The 18,952-nt window shown below is 46.1% G+C and overlaps 1 protein-coding gene across 1 annotated transcript in view; it reads right to left on the bottom strand.

Annotated features, from left to right (window-relative positions):
* The window catches only part of LOC308151844 (telomere-associated protein RIF1-like), a gene marked incomplete at both ends in the record, with an annotated part of 49,625 nt that overhangs the window by 14,542 nt on the left and 16,131 nt on the right, over positions 1 to 18,952 (bottom strand). Inside the window, 12 exons of the mRNA XM_080524730.1 lie at positions 1 to 43; positions 1,572 to 1,634; positions 3,898 to 4,008; positions 4,689 to 4,913; positions 5,617 to 5,728; positions 6,221 to 6,372; positions 6,790 to 6,928; positions 8,670 to 8,762; positions 10,925 to 11,114; positions 11,872 to 11,966; positions 12,505 to 12,635; positions 13,452 to 13,548. The exon at positions 1 to 43 is cut by the window's left edge and continues 61 nt beyond it. Coding sequence (XP_080380856.1) covers positions 1 to 43; positions 1,572 to 1,634; positions 3,898 to 4,008; positions 4,689 to 4,913; positions 5,617 to 5,728; positions 6,221 to 6,372; positions 6,790 to 6,928; positions 8,670 to 8,762; positions 10,925 to 11,114; positions 11,872 to 11,966; positions 12,505 to 12,635; positions 13,452 to 13,548 — 1,451 coding nt within the window. The remainder of the gene's footprint in view (positions 44 to 1,571; positions 1,635 to 3,897; positions 4,009 to 4,688; positions 4,914 to 5,616; positions 5,729 to 6,220; positions 6,373 to 6,789; positions 6,929 to 8,669; positions 8,763 to 10,924; positions 11,115 to 11,871; positions 11,967 to 12,504; positions 12,636 to 13,451; positions 13,549 to 18,952) is intronic.

Here is an 18,952-nt window from a genome sequence, read left to right as displayed (position 1 = left end):
AGGGTGAGGACCTCCGACCCCTGTCTCTTCTTCTTACTGCCTGCTGTAACACAGCCACACACATGCAGACACGAGTGAACATCAACTCGGATAAAAGTGAACTCAGTGAATTATTATTAACTGCCAAAGAGTTCTGGAACACTCCAGAACACACCACCTCCTAGAGTGCAGAGTGTTCTATGCGGTATTTACCTAGAAACAATTCGGTTGTTAAGTCTGACGTCAAACGTGACGTTTAGCAATTTCCGGGTCCAAACCAGAACTTCCCTCCACCAGAGTACCAGAGTACTAAAGCACCAGAGTACCAGTGTACTAAAGCACCAGAGTACCAGTGTACTAAAGCACCAGAGTACCAGTGTACTAAAGCACCAGAGTACCAGTGTACTAAAGCACCAGAGTACCAGTGTACTAAAGCACCAGAGTACCAGTGTACTACAGCTGTAGAATGACAGTTCAATCGTTTTTTAGACTGGGATCTATTCATACAAGGGACACAGCAGCACTTTCCCGTTTTTTCCCATATTTGTCAGTGTCTTTGAGCCTCGGAAAAACGCTATAGAAATATAATGAATTATTATTATTACTGAGGCATTTCGAAGAGAGCGCCTCAGACAACTTTGGACCCGGAAACACGTCACGACTTAACAACCGAATACTACTGTCTACAAAATGAAGCATCGTAATCATAATTGAATAAAGTCACCCGTGGAACACTCTAGAACGCTGATGATTCGGGCTACTTTTTTCACCCTCGGCACTATCTCCCGATCTCACAGGAGATCAGCTGGTGTCTATCTAACAGCTCAGGACTCTCAGAATCTGATCGAAGTATTGATCTATGAAAGTATTGATCTGTGGTCTAGAGGGGGTCATCACTGGGGACACGCCCCTCATATTTCTCTTCTCGTCACAGCGGTTGAGGCCACGAGGGTCGGTCCCACTCAGACTTAAACTGATGTCATGACAGTGGGGATGGGCCTGGGGCGGGGGTCTGGGAGCCCCCCCCCCCCCCCCCCCCTGACAGGAAGGAGCCAGGCCTAGCCATGGTGCTCTGTGTGGTGCCGCTGGGCCAGACCCACGTCTGTAAGGGCCTGGCCGTCTGGGGCGGCGACCACAGGAAATGACATCACAATCACAATCAACCAGAGGACACATTCTGTGGTGGTGGAGGGTGTGTGTGTGGAGCGGGGGGGGGAGAGTGTGATGGTGGAGGTTGTGTGTGTGTGGTGGTGGAGGGTGTGTGTATGTGGGGTGGTGGAGGGTGTGTGTGTGTGTGTGTGTGTGTGTGTGTGTGGGGGGGGGGGAGGGGTTTGCTGACATGTTTCTCTGAAATGAATGACCTCTCGTCTTTCAGAACCTCTGACGCACGTGTGTGTGTGTGTGTGTGTGTGTGTGTGTGTGTGTGTGTGTGTGGGGGGGGGGGGGGGTGTAAATTGATTTCGGGGAGAAATCGAGGCTGGAGGTAGTCCAGAGGCTGGAGAGACCCTCTCTAATCACTGCCAGGTTCCCCCGCCCCCCCCCTCCCCCCCCAGATGTGCTGCTGGGGGGGGGTGAAACCCCCTGGCACTCACCGGCATCAATCGTCATGGTGACTAAACTGACAAGGTTCTTCCATATGAGGTAAAGCAGGTCGTCTGCAGGGAGGGGGGGGAGAGGGGGAGAGAGGGAGAGGGAGAGGGAGAGGGAGAGGGAGAGGGAGGGAGAGGGAGAGAGAGAGAGAGAGGGAGAGAGAGAGACAGAGAGAGACAGAGAGAGACAGAGAGAGAGCGAGAGAGAGAGAGCGAGAAATCATGAGTCATATCAAAGGATATTGCAAGTCAACACTCTACCCCCCACATACAGCACAACCTCACACAACACTAACACTTAGGGCTGGGTATCGCCACTGATTTCCCAAAACGATTCGATTCCGATTCACAGCTCACGATTCGATTCGATTCACGATTCGATTCGATTCGATTCGATTCCGATTCGATCTAGTTACACTATACATGTTTTGCTGTTATACATATACATATCTGTATATGTTTACATTAAGAATTGACTCCAAAGCAGTTACATGAATGTACTTTTTATTGGAACATAAATGAACATCATTGACCAACATTTTGCTAAATCAGACACTACAAAAAGTGCTTTTTAACGTGCTTTACTGCAGCCGATGTAAATAAAGGGGCTACAAACATAGCCTACCTGAAGTGAAGTTGCGATATCACGTTTCACCTGCGCGTACATGTCTGGGACTATCACTTCACTTAACTGTTTGCGTGTCGGTAACACGTAGCGTGGTTCTAATACAGTGACGAGTTTTCGAAAGCCAGCATTTTCAACAACGCTGTACGGGCGTATATCCTTGCAAATAAAATGTGCTACAGCCTCTGTAATTTGTTGGGCACGGGGAGAATTTGATTGCAATTTGCAACCAAACGTCTTTATCAGCGAGGCCTGTTTCGGATCCGCTGTTCCGTGTTTCACGTCAGGGTGATGCCTCAATAAGTGGTTCCGTAGATTTGTGGTGTTTCCACTAAATTTAACTTCCACTGCGCACAGCTTACATATGACTTTGCTTTTGTCCAGCTCATCTCTATCGTCATATTTTTTAAATCCAAAATGCACCCAGACATCTGACTTTAAGCCTGGTGGTGACTTGAGTGTCCCTGCCATCGCCATGTTTTTCGATTTTAGTGTTGAGACCTCTCGTTGCGTGAGATATGATAAATTCTTGTAGCGCGAGATCTCGTTGCGGGTTGAAGCTGCAAGCAAAACATAAAAAAAAAAAAAATGAAAGATCGATCTCGGGATTTATGAATCGATAATCGCTCATTCAATGAAGATCGATTCAGAATCGGGAAATCGATTTTTTGAACCCAGCCCTACTAACACTACGCCCAGCACTCCTGGCAGCCAATCCCCTCTCCCCCCCCTTAGGATCCCTTTCACAATCTGTTTCCAATCCACACACAGACAGACAGACAGACAGCCACCTATCCCTTTATGGACAGAGCACAGAACAGTGACACAAACAGCTGTGTTGTAATGGGGCCTTGGCGTTTCAGCTTTGCTCTTGGAGCAAAAACCAGCGTGGATACTCACACACACAACCACTAGACAGGGTTCGACAGTAACGCCGTTTTACTTGCCCGGAGCTAGTAGTAAAACATTCGCCGGGTTTGCGCGAGCACGACGACGCTGCTAGATCCTGGATATGTTTACCTGTGTGCAGGATGTTTACCTGTGTGCAGGAAGAACAACAGACGGCGCAGGCGCCAGACCAGACTAGACTAGATGATCGTGAGTGAAGATATTATCAAAGCGTACGGGTGATCGACGGGCGAGTACGCTTTGATAATATCTTCACTCACGATCATCTAGTCTGGTCTGTTGTTCTTCCTGCACACAGGTAAACATATCCAGGATCCAGCAACGTTGTCGTGCTCGCGCAAACAAACCCCGGCGAAAGTTTTACTTGCTCCGGACAAGTAAAACGGCGTTAATGTCGAACCCTGCTAGACTACTTATTTTTAACAGGGCCAGAGTGGATGATTCATGCGCTCTCTCTCTCTCTCTCTCTCTCTCTCTCTCTCTCTATGTCTCTCTCTCTCTCTCTCTCTCTGTCTCTCTGTCTCTTTTTCTCTCTCTCTGTCTCTCTGTCTCTCTCTCTCTCTCTCTGTCTCTCTCTCTCTGTCTCTCTCTCTCTCTCTCTATCTCTCTCTGTCTCTCTCTCTCTCTCTGTCTCTCTCTCTCTCTCACACTGGCAGACTGACTGGCAGAGGAACATGGAACATGCTTTAGAGATGTTGGCTCTAGGACTGATTGTGACTACATAAGGTCACACGTGAGCCGTACAGTGCGCCCACGTGACCCACTGTGGTCAGTCCGGATGCTTCCGCTGGGTACCTGGGGCGTCTCTGCCGATGGTGACGAACCTGTCGCGCACGGAGGAGATGAGGAGAGGGGCGTGCTTGGTGAAGGAGGAGGGGCTCCACAGGAAGGGGTGCGTCAGAGGTTCTGAAAGACGAGAGAACGTCATTTATGTCAGAGAAACATGTCAGCGATGGAATCACACACTACCCATTCATTTGAGAGTGTGTGTGTGTGGGGGGGTATTCTGATGGCACACACACATACACACACAGGGTTCCCACACCTTCTGAAACATCAGATTCAAGCACCTTTCAAGGACTTTCAAGACTCAATTCCCTCAAATTCCAGGACCCAACACGGCATAGTTTGAGACAGATCTAGATGAGAACTTATATAATAGGAACTATCCGCTCACAGACAACAATTAAAAAGAGAGGCTTGAATGTGTAGAACACTAGATGGTCTCTTGCCTCCTCTACCACAGCACAGCAAAACAATATATTGTGAAATATGTGTAAAGTTAAGCAATACAGAGGCTTATTTACTAGTTGACGAGCTAAGTAAAACATTTTTGAATCTGATGTTTCAGAATCTGATGTTTCTTTATTTATTTGTTTATTTGAGAGAGAGGGAAATTCAAGCACTTTCAATGACCCATGTCTATTTTCAAAAACTTTTAAGGCATTGATATTTTTTTCTCAAATTCACAAACTTTCAAAGATTTCAAGGACCCGTGGGAACCCTGCATACACACACACACACACACACACACACACACACACGGTACTGAGAACAGGGAGTCAGGGCTCCTGCAGCTCTCTCACCCAGGTTGAGCACCATCTTGTATTTGGTCCCAGCGACGGTGACCTCCGGCCCCAGCAAGTAGTGTAGCAGCATCTCCAGGCCCAGCAGCTGGATGTTGGGGTAGGCCCGCACCAGGTGCACACTGCTGTTCAGGTTCATACTGGGGGTGGAGGGGTAGGCCTGCACCGGGTGAACACTGCTGTTCAGGTTCATACTGGGGGTGACCGCCGGGCTGCTGAAGGCTGCTGGACCGCCGGGTGGGAGGAGGGGGAGACGGGGGGGCGGGGGAGAGACACACTATTCATTTCAATCATCTAATGCTTCCATAATTCCTGGTTACATAGAACATATTTTCCATTTCAAGTAATGTTGTTGTATATTGGTAAAGAGGAACGCATAAGATGCAACTAACTAACAAACATGATACACAAGCGAAGTTGTGAGAACAAGAACAATACGTGAGCTTAGAATTATAAGGTTCTATCTCCGTTTAGAATGATAAGGTTCTATCTCCGTTTAGAATGATAAGGTTCTATCTCCGTTTAGAATGATAAGGTTCTATCTCCGTTTAGAATGAGAAGGTTCTATCTCCATTTAGAATGATACGGTTCTATCTCTGTTTAGAATGATACGGTTCTATCTCCGTTTAGAATGATAAGGTTCTATCTCCGTTTAGGTTAGTTTAGGTTAGAGATATTGAGCGTCAACGTTTTTACATTCCATTATGTTTTGTGAGATGGAACCTTTGTATTTTATGAATTACTAACCAAAAAATGTCAACATTTTAAAAATATCACCACACAGGCATTAATAAACACCTAATGGATCAGGTTATGTAAAAAACTCAATTTTGACAAAAATTGAGATAGAACCTTATAATTCTAACATCACGAATACTTTCCCAAAAACGGTGGAGAAAAGACAGAAGAAGGTGTTTCAGGTGTGTACCTGGTTTAAGTGTAGAGGTTCCTACAGGACTGCTCGGTCTGAAGTTCTTAGGAGCAGCGGCAGGTGTGGGGATGTCAGGACCAAGAGTGCAGTTGAGGAGAGGTACAGCAATCTGCGTACACACACACACACACACACACACACACACACACGTACACACACGTACACACACGTACACACACGTACACACACACATACACACACACACACACTTTTGAGCAGGTTGCAAGGCAACACATTCACGACATGCGGCAATAATGATTCAGACCGTAAAACATCATAATTGTGCCGCCGTCACATTTCACAAGAGATGTAGAAAACGTAGTCCAGGGTGGGGGGGGCAGAGGGTAGGGAGGGATGGGGGAAGGAGAGGGGAAGACAGGGAGAGAGGGAGGGAGGAAGAGAGGGAGGGATGGGGGGCAGAGGGTATGGAGGGAGGAAGGGAGGGTGGAAGGAGGGAGGGGTGGGGGAAGGAGGGGGGAAGAGTGGGAGAGAGGGATATGAGAGAGAGAGAGAGAGAGAGAGAGAGAGAGAGAGAGAGAGAGAGAGAGAGAGAGAGAGAGAGAGAGAGGAGTCGGAGAACACCACCATGTGATTGTCTCACCTGTTCGAAGTTAGCAGCCAGGTTGGGCCCCAGCCTGACCACCAGGTACCACCACACCTCCAGCTTGATGAGCAGCAGAGCCTCCGTCCTCACCGGGATGGAGGCCAGAGGCTGCATGAGGAGCTTCAGATGCTTGGCGCTGCACAGGATGTCTACAGGGGGGGGGGGGAACCACAGACCCAACTGAATCTACTGTACATGGAAAGTGAGTCCAAATATATACACACACAATGAAAGAGAAAGTCAGTTTGTAGTAAGGTTTGTTAAGATGGAAACCAACTCTGCGTCATGTAAACATTGTGGGCCTTCCTTTTGACACAAAATGGCCATGGAGAGAGAGAGAGAGAGAAAGAGAAAGAGGGAGAGAGAGACAGAGAGACAGAGAGACAGAGAGAATGCTTTAGAGAAGTTGGCTCTAGGACTGATTGTGACTACATAAGGTCACACGTGCGCCTTATGCTTTACTCACCTGGGTTGAGAGAGAGAGAGAGAGAGAGAGAGAGAGAGAGAGAGAGAGAGAGAGAGAGAGAGAGAGAGAGAGAGCCTGCCTTGCCTTCTGCTTCACTCACCTGGGTTGAGGGCGAAGTTGTCTATGAGGCTCTTCCAGGCGATGAAGGCGATCTTGTTGATGTTAGGGTTGGAGCTGCGGAAGCCCAGCTCCTCCAGGTGCAGCAGGGAGTTGATGAAGGGCCCGCGTCTGTGCAGCTTCTGTGAGAGGAGGCAGGACAGACATCATGCATGTTAGTATCAGAGAGTTGATGAAGGGCCCGCCTCTGTGGAGCATCTGTGAGAGGAGGCAGGACAGACATCATGCATGTTAGTATCAGAGAGTTGATGAAGGGCCCGCCTCTGTGGAGCATCTGTGAGAGGAGGCAGGACAGACATCATGCATGTTAGTATCAGAGAGTTGATGAAGGGCCCGCCTCTGTGGAGCATCTGTGAGAGGAGGCAGGACAGACATCATGCATGTTAGTATCAGAGAGTTGATGAAGGGCCCGCCTCTGTGGAGCATCTGTGAGAGGAGGCAGGACAGACATCATGCATGTTAGTATCAGAGAGTTGATGAAGGGCCCGCCTCTGTGGAGCATCTGTGAGAGGAGGCAGGACAGACATCATGCATGTTAGTATCAGAGAGTTGATGAAGGGCCCGCCTCTGTGGAGCATCTGTGAGAGGAGGCAGGACAGACATCATGCATGTTAGTATCAGAGAGTTGATGAAGGGCCCGCCTCTGTGGAGCATCTGTGAGAGGAGGCAGGACAGACATCATGCATGTTAGTATCAGAGAGTTGATGAAGGGCCCGCCTCTGTGGAGCATCTGTGAGAGGAGGCAGGACAGACATCATGCATGTTAGTATCAGAGAGTTGATGAAGGGCCCGCCTCTGTGGAGCATCTGTGAGAGGAGGCAGGACAGACATCATGCATGTTAGTATCAGAGAGTTGATGAAGGGCCCGCCTCTGTGGAGCATCTGTGAGAGGAGGCAGGACAGACATCATGCATGTTAGTATCAGCCTCTGTGCAGCTTCTGTGAGAGGAGGCACAACAGACATCATGCATTTCACTATCAACTCTTCAATAGGGTTGGATACTGAAAACCGGTACTAATATGGTACCCAGGGCCGGTCCTAGGCATAGGCGAACTAGGCGGTCGCCTAGGGCGCCAAATGCCCCCCCGCCCCAAAAAGAAAAAAAAAGATTCTTTTTTTTTTTACATTTAAATAATTGTGTCTCTATGAATTTTATGTCTCTATGAAAATATGTCTCAGCCTACTGTCTATTTTTGTCTTGAAACCATTGTTGTCCATAGTGTTACTGTTGAATGTGTGGGTGGTGATGAGGCAGTAGCCTACTGGAGGCTTAATGTGGTGGGGGGGGTGGCGCCCCCTTTTTTTGGGGGGGGGGGGCATCATATCATACTCTCGCCTAGGGCACCTAAATGCCTAGGACCGGCCCTGATGGTACCGGTACCTATATATCCGTTACCTACCGGACCGAATTGTAACAGAGATTTATATATTTTATTATATATATATATATATAATATATATTTTAAAAGTATCAAAAGTATCGATTTCGGTACCGGTACCATTTTAAAAGTACCGGTATCGGATAAAACCCAAACGATACCCAACCCTAGTCTTGAAAGCCAAAGGCCATCCATTGTAGCCCATTGCTAGACAGTTTACAGTGTCAGCTAATGTTTAACTCCAAATTATCAACATTCTAGAGTGCCAACATTCTAGGTCACCAAAAAATGCATAAATTATGATGCTTTGTTTTGTAGCCAAAGTAGTCAAAGCACTAAGTAAATAGTATTCAAAGCACTAAGTAAACACCAGATAAAACACTTGATACTCTAGGTGGTGAGTGTTCTGGAACTCTTTGGCAGTGTTCTGGAACTCTTTGGCAGTGAGTTAAAACGATTAGAAATTGCCCAAAAAATTCTTACAGTTCCCAGAAGTCTCACAAACAAAGGCCAGAGTTTCAGCACGTCGGTCTCGTTCTTGGAAGAGAAGAGCTTCTGCAACTCAGGGATCAGTTTCTGTGGGAAACACAAGGAAAAGTCTCAAGTTTATACAAGGAAAAGCAGGTCAGATACAAAGTAAACAGACCTAAAGCATTATTAAGATGGATTGGTTTGTTTTCCATGGGGGAGGCAGTGTAATATAACCATCAGCAGAAGAATTTCGTCATTTTAATCATTTTTTTTCATTTTTGGCATTTAGCAGACGTCTTATTCCAAAGCGACTTACAATCATTACATTTGAATACTAAGTAGGGATGTCCCGATCCCACTTTTTCACTACCGATACCGATACCTGGGCTTCGGGTATCTGCGATACCGATACCGATCCGATATTTGTATACATTTTTTGAACCCTGAATAATAACAAATACCTCCCCAGTATAGTCCACACCAACAACAGTTAAATTAAAGACTGCCAGCCTTTATTAAAGCAACAAATGCGACGTGTTGTGGATTGGAACTACGGATCATAAGCTTTCAAATGATGTGTCATACATTGAAATCCGAAAAAAGATGACGAAGTTAGAGTCATTTGAATGTTAGACGTCAGGCACATATAGGGTTAACCTCTTTGTAATGAAACCGGAAGCAAACGCTGCTAGCAGCTATGCGCATATAGGACTCGTGTGAAGCATTTCTGCGACACGCGTTTCTGTTCACTGTTTTCATTCCCTCATCGCTTATACACATAAGTTTGACTGCACATGACAGTAGTTCAGCAGTCTCTTAGTCGCACTGGTGCTATTGAATGTATTTCCAAGTCGCACAGAAACGTGACCACTGGCTACTACTGTTGTCGTCACTTGAGTGACACACCAGATCGAGAGCGCGGATCGGAGCCTTTTTTTTTTCTGGTGCGATCCGCGATCCAGCATTCAGGTCCAATATCGCGGCGATATCCGATATCAGTATCGGATCGGGACATCCCTAATACTAAGCAAGTGAATCATCAATCCACCAGTCGTAGCAGGAAGAGTAATCCAGCTCAGGCCCGGGGCCATTGATAGAAGGAAAAACCTTCTTCTATCACCTTCTTCTAAACCTAGTTTATTTTATTTATTTAAAAAGAAAAATGACACTTGAGAAACAGAGAAACAGTACAAGGGGGTCAATAGAAGTTTTTAGGGACACAGTAGAGGGGAAAAGCGGGTGTCTTCAGGAGACGCAGTGCTGGGGGGCAGTAGATGTCTCAGGAGGAGCAGTTAAGGTGTCCTGTGGGCTTCGGCCTAGTCCAATCCGTATAGGGTACAGCTTGGTAATCAAACATCTCAGAAGGCTGACAGTGAGACAGTGAGACAGTGAGACAGTTAGACAGTGAGACAGGGAGACAGTGAGACGGTGAGACAGAGAGACAGAGAGACAGAGAGACAGTGAGACAGAGAGACAGCGAGACAGTGAGAGAGAGAGACAGTTAGACAGAGAGACACTGAGACAGTTAGACAGTGAGACAGTTAGACAGGGAGACAGTTAGACAGTGAGACAAGGAGACAGGGAGACGGTGAGACGGTGAGACAGAGAGACAGAGAGACAGTGAGACAGAGAGACAGAGAGACAGTGAGACAGGGAGACAGAGAGACAGAGAGACAGCGAGACAGTGAGACAGAGAGACAGTTAGACAGAGAGACACTGAGACAGTTAGACAGTGAGCCAGTGAGACAGAGAGACAGTGAGACAGTGAGACAGAGAGACAGAGAGAGACAGAGAGACAGAGAGACAGTGAGACGGTGAGACAGAGAGACAGAGAGACAGGGAGACAGAGAGACAGGGAGACAGGGAGACAGTGAGACAGAGAGACAGTGAGACAGTGAGACAGAGAGACAGGGAGACAGAGAGACAGGGAGACAGTGAGACAGTGAGACAGAGAGAGACAGAGAGACAGAGAGACAGAGAGACGGTGAGACAGAGAGACAGAGAGACAGGGAGACAGGGAGACAGTGAGACAGTGAGACAGGGAGACAGAGAGACAGGGAGACAGTGAGACAGAGAGACAGAGAGACAGAGAGACAGAGAGACAGTGAGACAGAGAGACAGGGAGACAGAGAGACAATGAGACAGGGAGACAGGGAGACAGTGAGACAGAGAGACAGTGAGACAGTGAGACAGAGAGACAGAGAGACAGTGAGACAGAGAGACAGGGAGACAGAGAGACAGTGAGACAGGGAGACAGTGAGACTCACCGTGGACAGGAGGGGCTCCATGACGCCGGCCACCGCCTGCTGCTTCTCCAGGAGGAGGGGCATGCCCATCTCCAGCGCTGCCGTGGCCCGCAGGCGCACCTTGGAGGCGGAGTGGACCACCAGGGGGATGACCAGCTTGGCCCAGCGCACGGCCCCCTCGCCCATCTGAACCGGGGCCTGCTCCAGCAACCTGACCACAGAGAGCAGGTAGACAGTAGAGGAGACAATCGTTATCATCGCCACCGCCGCCCCCGGCAACTTGATGCACAGTGATGGGTAATGGCTGAAAGTTAAGCTATGTATTTTATGTAGTTTTAGTTTTATTTCATTAAACACTGAATAGTGTATTTTGTATAATGAGTAGTTGAGACATAAGTCACTGAGTGGTTTCACATGTTAACTCTCCCTAGCAAGTTGACAAGCTTTGTTTGTGTCGTTGAACTGTGGTTGGACCTGTTCTTGGGATCCTCTATCATCTGTTGCTAGTGAGAGCCCTAAGACAGACCCTGAGTTTAAGGAGAGTTACGACCACCTTAAGGAGAGTTATGACCTAAAGTGTCTCAGTGTCCAGTTTCTGTGTGTACCTAATGGCCTCGAACCATACTGCTTAATATTCATATAGGATGCTTAGATAATTGAGCGTGTACAAATCCTATAGGCTGAATAACAGTTCTTTGTCTCTGAAGACTATATAAACTCATGTATGTGGACTTTATACTTTGAAGACTGAACCCTATACTTCCTACCGACCGGTCGTATTCATTAAACTAAGAAAGAGATCTCTGAGTCTGTCGTTTCTCATCTGTATCTTCAAGACCATCACTTCTGAAATCCCTACAATAGCAAGCAGTGAAATCCAAAGTGCACACAAACATTCACGCCATTGATGTCAAGGAGGTAGAAGAGAATCTGGTGAATACATCCATCATGTGGGTGGGGTCGTCTACCTGATGACCACGTTCAGAGCCTCGTGCTCCATGACGACAGACTGGACGTCCTCTCTGGTCCGGACCGACTCCAGGGTTCTCAGGATCTCTCGGACCTGAGTAACAGAACCTTCGTAGTCATGACGACAGAATCATGTAGTCACATCTATGAACCTTCCCTGCCAGGGTCCTCACCCACACCAAGCCCTGGCAGCACATCACCCCCACCCTCATTCACCTCCACTGGCTCCCGGTCAAGTCCCGCATCACCTACAAAATCCTCCTCCTCACCTACAAATCCCTCCACGCCTGCGCCCCCCAGTACCTAACTGACCTCCTCCCCCAGCATACCCCTTCCCGGAACCTGCTATCCACAGGCATGCTCCCAGTGAGCGGGCCAGCGCCTTGCATGGCAGCTTGCCGCCATTGGTGTGTGAATGTGTGTGTGAATGGGTGAATGAGAGGCCGTTGTAAAGCTCTTTGGAGCAGCTTTGAGCAGCAAAAAAGGCGCTATATAAGTGCAGTCCATTTACCATTTAAGTCATTTGATTGGACAAGAGGCATTCTATGAGCGCTGATCTAGATTTCCATAGCGTATTCACAAACGCACCGAACGACACCCAGAGTGCATCTAGTCTCTATGCTGAAACTCACCTTCTTGGCAACCACCTCTCGGGGCAAGTTCTGCGTGGATATGACCCATAGTGCTCGTGTGCACGTGTTCTTGTCTGTGGACTTCACCACCAAAGAGGACAGCGACAACAACAGCTCCTCTGCAAAGCTTTCTGAAAAAGGAGGAAAAAGACAGCGTCAAAATCATGTGTACTCAACTAATTAAATGGTAAATGGACTGACTTATATAGCTATGCCTTTATCCAAAGCGCTTTACAACGGCCTCTCATTCACCCATTCACACACACATTCACACACCAATGGCGAGGTAGGCAAGCTACCATGCAAGGCGCCGGCCCGCTCACTGGGAGCAATTTTGGGGTTCAGTGTCTTGCCCAAGGATACTTCGACATGTGGACCGCCAATCTGGCGAACCGCCAATCTGCCAACCTTGCGATCATTAGACGGCGGCTCTACCTCCTGCGCCACAGCCGCCCCCTAATTCATTCTCATCATAAACTGTGAACATAAACTGAACAGGGGCTAGACTACCTCTTAGGGTTTGTAGGTGTGTCATTGTATGTTCTGCATGCGGAAGAGGAAGCATGTTTCTTTCTCTGTTGTATTGATTATTAAAGGAAGAAACTGTGGGAGTGCGTAGAAACGAGGAGACGGTAGACAGGTAGACAGGTAGACAGGTAGACAGGTTGTCGAGTCGGACGTTTTACTTCCCAACTTTGAATGTCAGAACAGCAGCGATAGCATAACAGTGCAACAGCATAGTGTAACCACAACTTCACTTCAAACTCTCGTGTCTCTAACAGGAATGACCCTAACTCTCAACACTACCCAGAAAGCCCCTGGGTTGAACTCTCAACTGCTTGTCTTCAAGGAGCCGTACCTCCTGCATAGTCTAGGGAATGTCTTATGTACAAGCGAGTCACCACAAAACATAATTTAAAAAAATAAAGGTTCTTTATGTTCCGTACCTGGGATGGCAGAGATGATGGTGGTGTTGAACAGACAGGCCTCCAGGGCCAGGAGGGCGGCTTGGTTCAGCTCAGCGTTAGGACTGGAGATATGGGCCTAAACAACAGGACAACGGCATCACAACATTACTGATCATTAATGATCAGTGTTTCCTCTACATGCATTTCATCGTGGCGGACCGCCACGATGGAATTTCCTCCGCCACCATTCAGATTTCTCAACCCAAAAAAAAAAAAGAGATTTAGGCCGCTTTTCAGACCTTCACAGCGCTAGACACACCCACAAGCGCTGAAACTGGACCAGTCCGTGTGTGTCGCGAGTATTGAACTTGAGGCTGCGTTCGTAAATTCGCTCTGAGAGCCCCGGAGCGCACACTGGGTTCAACGTCATAAAGGGACCAAGTCATTTGATTGGACAAGAGGCATTCCGTGAGTGCTGATCAGATTTCCAGAGCGTATTTACGAACGCGCCCTGGCTGTCACCCGAACACCGTGAGCTAGCGTAGTGTAGTGTAGTATAGGATGCGTAGTGTAGTGTAGTGTAGGATGGAGAGCGAGAGGAGAAGCCTCTCTATGTGTTACCTATGTCCAGTGTACTAGAACCACTCTAACAGGAGTGTTTGTCCGTGAATAACACCGGCTATGCCCGGGGTAGAAACACAAGACTATAGCTGGATAAGGTCTACAGGTCTACACGGTCATTTTAAGCCGTCGACCAGCCCTCTACGACCACGGGAAGTCATGTTAAAAGTGAAGATACTTCTGTTAAACTAAGCTAAGCTAAACATCGCTAATCGCTAACTCCCTCCTGGGCTTAAAGTGACAAGTAATAACGTTGTGAAAAAAACCGTCAGATCAGTGTTTTTGTTTTTATTGACAACGGAATTACATGCTGGAAAAACATGCAGACACAGACAATAAGAGACACACGGGAGAAGTACAGGAAAACATTTTATTTTTTTGGGCCATCCTCGAGTTTTGGCTGAAATTACGTCGTTGTTTTGAGCGCGCGTGCGCGTTTCATGCGCGCGCGGCCAGCACTACCCGCCACCATTGTAAAAAATCCTGGAGGAAACACTGATGATGATGTGTTTCTGCTGTATGCAGTGGAGGCTAGGGGTGTAACGGATCACCTAACTCACGGATCGGATCGTGTCACGGTTTTTGAGTCACGAATCGGATCATTTTTCGGATCAACACAAAACATAAAAATAAAAATAAAAAGCTTTCTCCTCGAATTCTGTAAAAACACCACTTTTACTGTGTAAAACCCAACAACATTCAAGATGTCAAAACTGGTATATATATATGTGTGTGTGTGTGTGTGTGTGTGTGTGTGTATATATATATATATATATACAGTACATACTAGCACATACATACTAGCAGGGTTCGAGTTATGTGGGAGCCAATGGGAGCTGAGCTCCCATAGAGATGGTCTGAGGCTCTCTGAGCTCCCATGAAGGCAGTAAAATCACAAATCTGTGGGGGTCGCTAATAATACATTACCACAACTATTATTTGATCAAAATGTCAATGTAATGAATATTATTTAATTTATATTATAAATATTGTAAAATAAACACGTTTTCCAAAAGAAGTACGCGCACCATTAATCTCCTGTGAATGACAGTATGCCTTTGACTGCCTGCACTTCACCACCAAGACACCATGGGGCGCAGTAGAATATTGTGCAACAGCAAAAGGTTGATTAATCAGCTGTGCGGTAAACCGTTGGAACACACAGTGCACAGCTGATTAATCAATTAAACCAATAGAGTGAGACACCAGTTGCCTTTCAGGAAGTAGTGAGATCGTGCACCTAGCCTATTATTGAGAAGCAAACATTCATTCATTAGCTATACAGGAGTATATTATACAGTAGCTACCATGCCGCCCAAAAAAAGGCCACTGCTGCCGACCGGGTCATCAAGCCTAGAACATTTCGGGTTTTTATCAAAGAAACCTGCTATGACACCTAACGTTAGCCCTGCTGCTACTACTGTTACTGCTACTACTGCTGCTACTACTGTTACTGCTACTACTGCTGCTACTACTGAGGACTCTGCTACCAGGCCTGAACGCGCAACACCCACACACAGTTCAGATGAGGGGCAGAATGAAGAGGTAGGGGAGGCAACGCCACAGAACTGGGGAGAAGATCAGTGGAGATCCTGGAAAAAAAGAAACCCCTGGCTATTTTCAAATGAGGATGGCCTTGGATGCCTTGCCTGTAAAGAGGCAAAGACTCTTTTACTTTCAGAGAAAAAGTGGGGAGTGCATTTGGCGGATGCCTGGATCAATGGGACAGTAAGTAGCCCCGTTCAAAAGCAGTTGCGGAAAAAGATTTATATACACCGCGACAGTCATGCTCATAAACGAGCTGTTGAAATAGCAGAGCTTAAACAAAAGGAAGTGCTTCCTAAGAACGTAGCAGCACTCACTTCCATTATGTACAAGGAGACAGCAAGTTCGTTCAGGGCAGCCTATACTGTGGCTAAAGAAAGGATGCCATATACAAAACTGAATCCAATCATGAAGCTTAATGAGATGAATGGCGCGATAGTCGGCCCTACTCACCGATCAGATCATTCATGTGCACAGATTGTAGAGCACATTGCACAGGAGATGAAAAATAAATTCATTTCTAATGTCAAATCACTTAATTCGAGTATTAGCATAACAATAGATGAAAGCACAATTCATGGACGAGCGTACATGATTATTTATGTCAGATGCGATGTCACTGGAAATGGAGATGTGGACAATGTGTTTTTTGACATAGTTGAACTTGACCAGGGCACAGATGCCGAGTCCCTGTGCAATGCACTGAAAAACAGCCTTCGATCAGCGGGAATGGATGACGAATTTCTTCGGAAAAACCTAATTAGCATAGCCACAGATGGGGCGGCCGTGCTAACAGGGAGAGTGAATGGACTCATAGCTAGACTGAAACGGGACTTCCCTCGGCTGCAGGCAGTTCACTGTCTCGCGCATCGGTTAGAATTAGCGGTGAATGACTCATTGAAGGAGGTGACTGGCTGTAATCATTTAGAGTTTTTCCTCTCAAAACTCTATGCTCTTTACCACCAGTCCTCGAAAAATGCAAGGGAATTACAGGAAGCAGCTGCGGAACTGAACCTGCAGATACTGAAAATAGGGAAAGTGTTTACAATAAGATGGGTGCCCAGCAGTTTCAACACTGTCAAAGCTGTGCTGAAGGATTTTCCAGTGTTAGCACGTCACTTTAACACTTAATCAGCCGTGAGGTGTTAAACAGCACCAGTGAGTACAAAAAAAAATCTACCTTTGCACTCGATCAAATTTCAGGACCCTCCTTTCATGACTTTTCCTAGATATGTGCGTTCTACCACCCAGCATCTTTACATTTTCAAAATCGAGTTAGTATAAAGTGATTTTGCAGTATTTCTGTGTGTGTCTGTGTATTTGCCTTGGGATTCGGCTGCCATCTTTTTCTCCAAGGCTGCAATTCTCTTTTATATCAGCAGAGGTAGCAAGGGGACACACACTGTGCTCAACCTTCAGGCTTCAGTGCTGAATTAGATACAGTATAAGACTGATAAGTATGTAACATAATGTGTTTATATATAGGCTATATATAGCAATAGGGATACATAAGATATGTATATGTACAGACAGTTATGAAAATGATAAACTGTACAGTATGTCTCCCAATCCCTTCAGATTTGTTGGAGCTGAGTTTTTTTTTTCACCCAAGTTCCATGCAATAGTGATAAGATATTATGATATGTGTAGCCTATGTACAGTTATGAATGATACACTGCACAGTATGTACCTATCAAGCTGTGTGGTATTACATAGGTACCGCAGCAAAGTAGTTCATCAACGAATATTATATAACAAACGGATATTTATAATATTGTATATACCGGTAATGTATTTTTTGTATATCACTGTAGACCACGTTGTAGTAGCCAATTGCAGAGTGTATTACTTATTTTGTTTGTTTGAATCCTCACTGTGTTCATGTTGTGCAGTGAACAAACAATTGTTGGGAGAATAAACTGTCTCTTGCCGTGAAATGTGTACATCAAATAAAATGATGTCGGCGATGATTATGCCTGTAATCATCAACGATATAGCGAACGGATATTTCTGAGTGGGGCAGTCCCAGATATAGTGAAGACAGACAGGAAAGTAAGGAGAAGAAGGGAGAGAGTATTGACAATTGATAATAAGATATTGATAATGTAGGAATAAGTGTGTTCATATGCAAACATATTCAATGGCATGTAATTAGTAGGCAATTGTTTATCACAGATGAATCCTGACAATTGATGGTTGATGCATGGGGGAGGGTCATCTTATTCTCAATGATCTCTTTCTGATCGTTTCCGATCACCAGACTGCATGGAAGATCATAGGGGTGAAAGACCACTCATCCCTGCAGTCTATTTTTGAACAGGCTACTCTCAGACAGGCTAATAGAATGATCATGAATCCCTCCCATGTCCTACATGCAGAGTATGAACTGCTGCCCTCTGGGAGGAGGTTCAGAGTCCCCCGCGCTAGACTAAATAGATTTAAAAATTCTTTTATTCCCGTTTCTGTTAAACTTTTAAACTGCACCAGATGAATGTTGAACATATCTTGCTTATCGTTTTATTTCCACTCTTGTTTTAATCAAGGCTGCCTTCTGTTTGTGTTTTATCATTCTGTATTGTCTGTTGTTCTTTGTTGGCTGCTGTGGGGTGCAAGCCCAATACACATTTCCCAGTGATGGGACAATAAAGTGACTTTTGACTTTTGACTTGACCACACAAAGGATGCCAATTCCTCCAACAAGCCCTTCAAACAATCCCCCACCAGAAAGGTTGTACTCAGTTGTACTCAACTCTCTCAACCACGGCAGTTTCAACCACGGCAGTTTCTCGCGCCTGTCCCGTTGCAGAGTGTATTCATTATTTTGTTTGTTTGAATCCCCACTGTGTTCATGTTGTGCAGTGAACAAACAATTGTTGGGAGAATAAACTGTCTCTTGCCGTGAAATGTGTAAATAAAATAAAATGATGTCGGCGATGATTATGCCTGTAATCATCAACGATATAACGAACGGATATTTCTGAGTGGGTTGAATTGATAATAAGATATTGATAATGTATTTCGCTGTCGACCAAAATCGTTTGAAATTACGTGCTTGTGCATTGAATGACACTATGTACAGCGCTGTCAATTTTCAAATAATGCAATAGGCTATATATGAATGTTCAGTTGTGATATGAAGTAGCCAACAATTCTCATGTCGACCATGATAATAATAGGCTACAACAAGGTTGTACATAGATATACGCAGATTCATATTTGGATAGTTGATTTTGGCAGCATAGTAGCCAATTGCAGAGAAACTAAAGCACTTGGTTATAAACATACTAGGCTCTGTTTCTAACAAGTAGGCACAAACAAAATCACTGTATGGGACGACTCGTTTCTAAGTTACAAACTTCTGAGTTACAATCACT

This window comes from Nansenia antarctica, assembly GCF_963989245.1.
Source record: "Nansenia antarctica genome assembly, chromosome: 2".
NCBI classification, from domain to species: domain Eukaryota; kingdom Metazoa; phylum Chordata; class Actinopteri; order Argentiniformes; family Microstomatidae; genus Nansenia; species Nansenia antarctica.
Note: the sequence above shows the minus strand (reverse complement) of the source record. Positions and strands in the feature narration are given on the sequence as shown.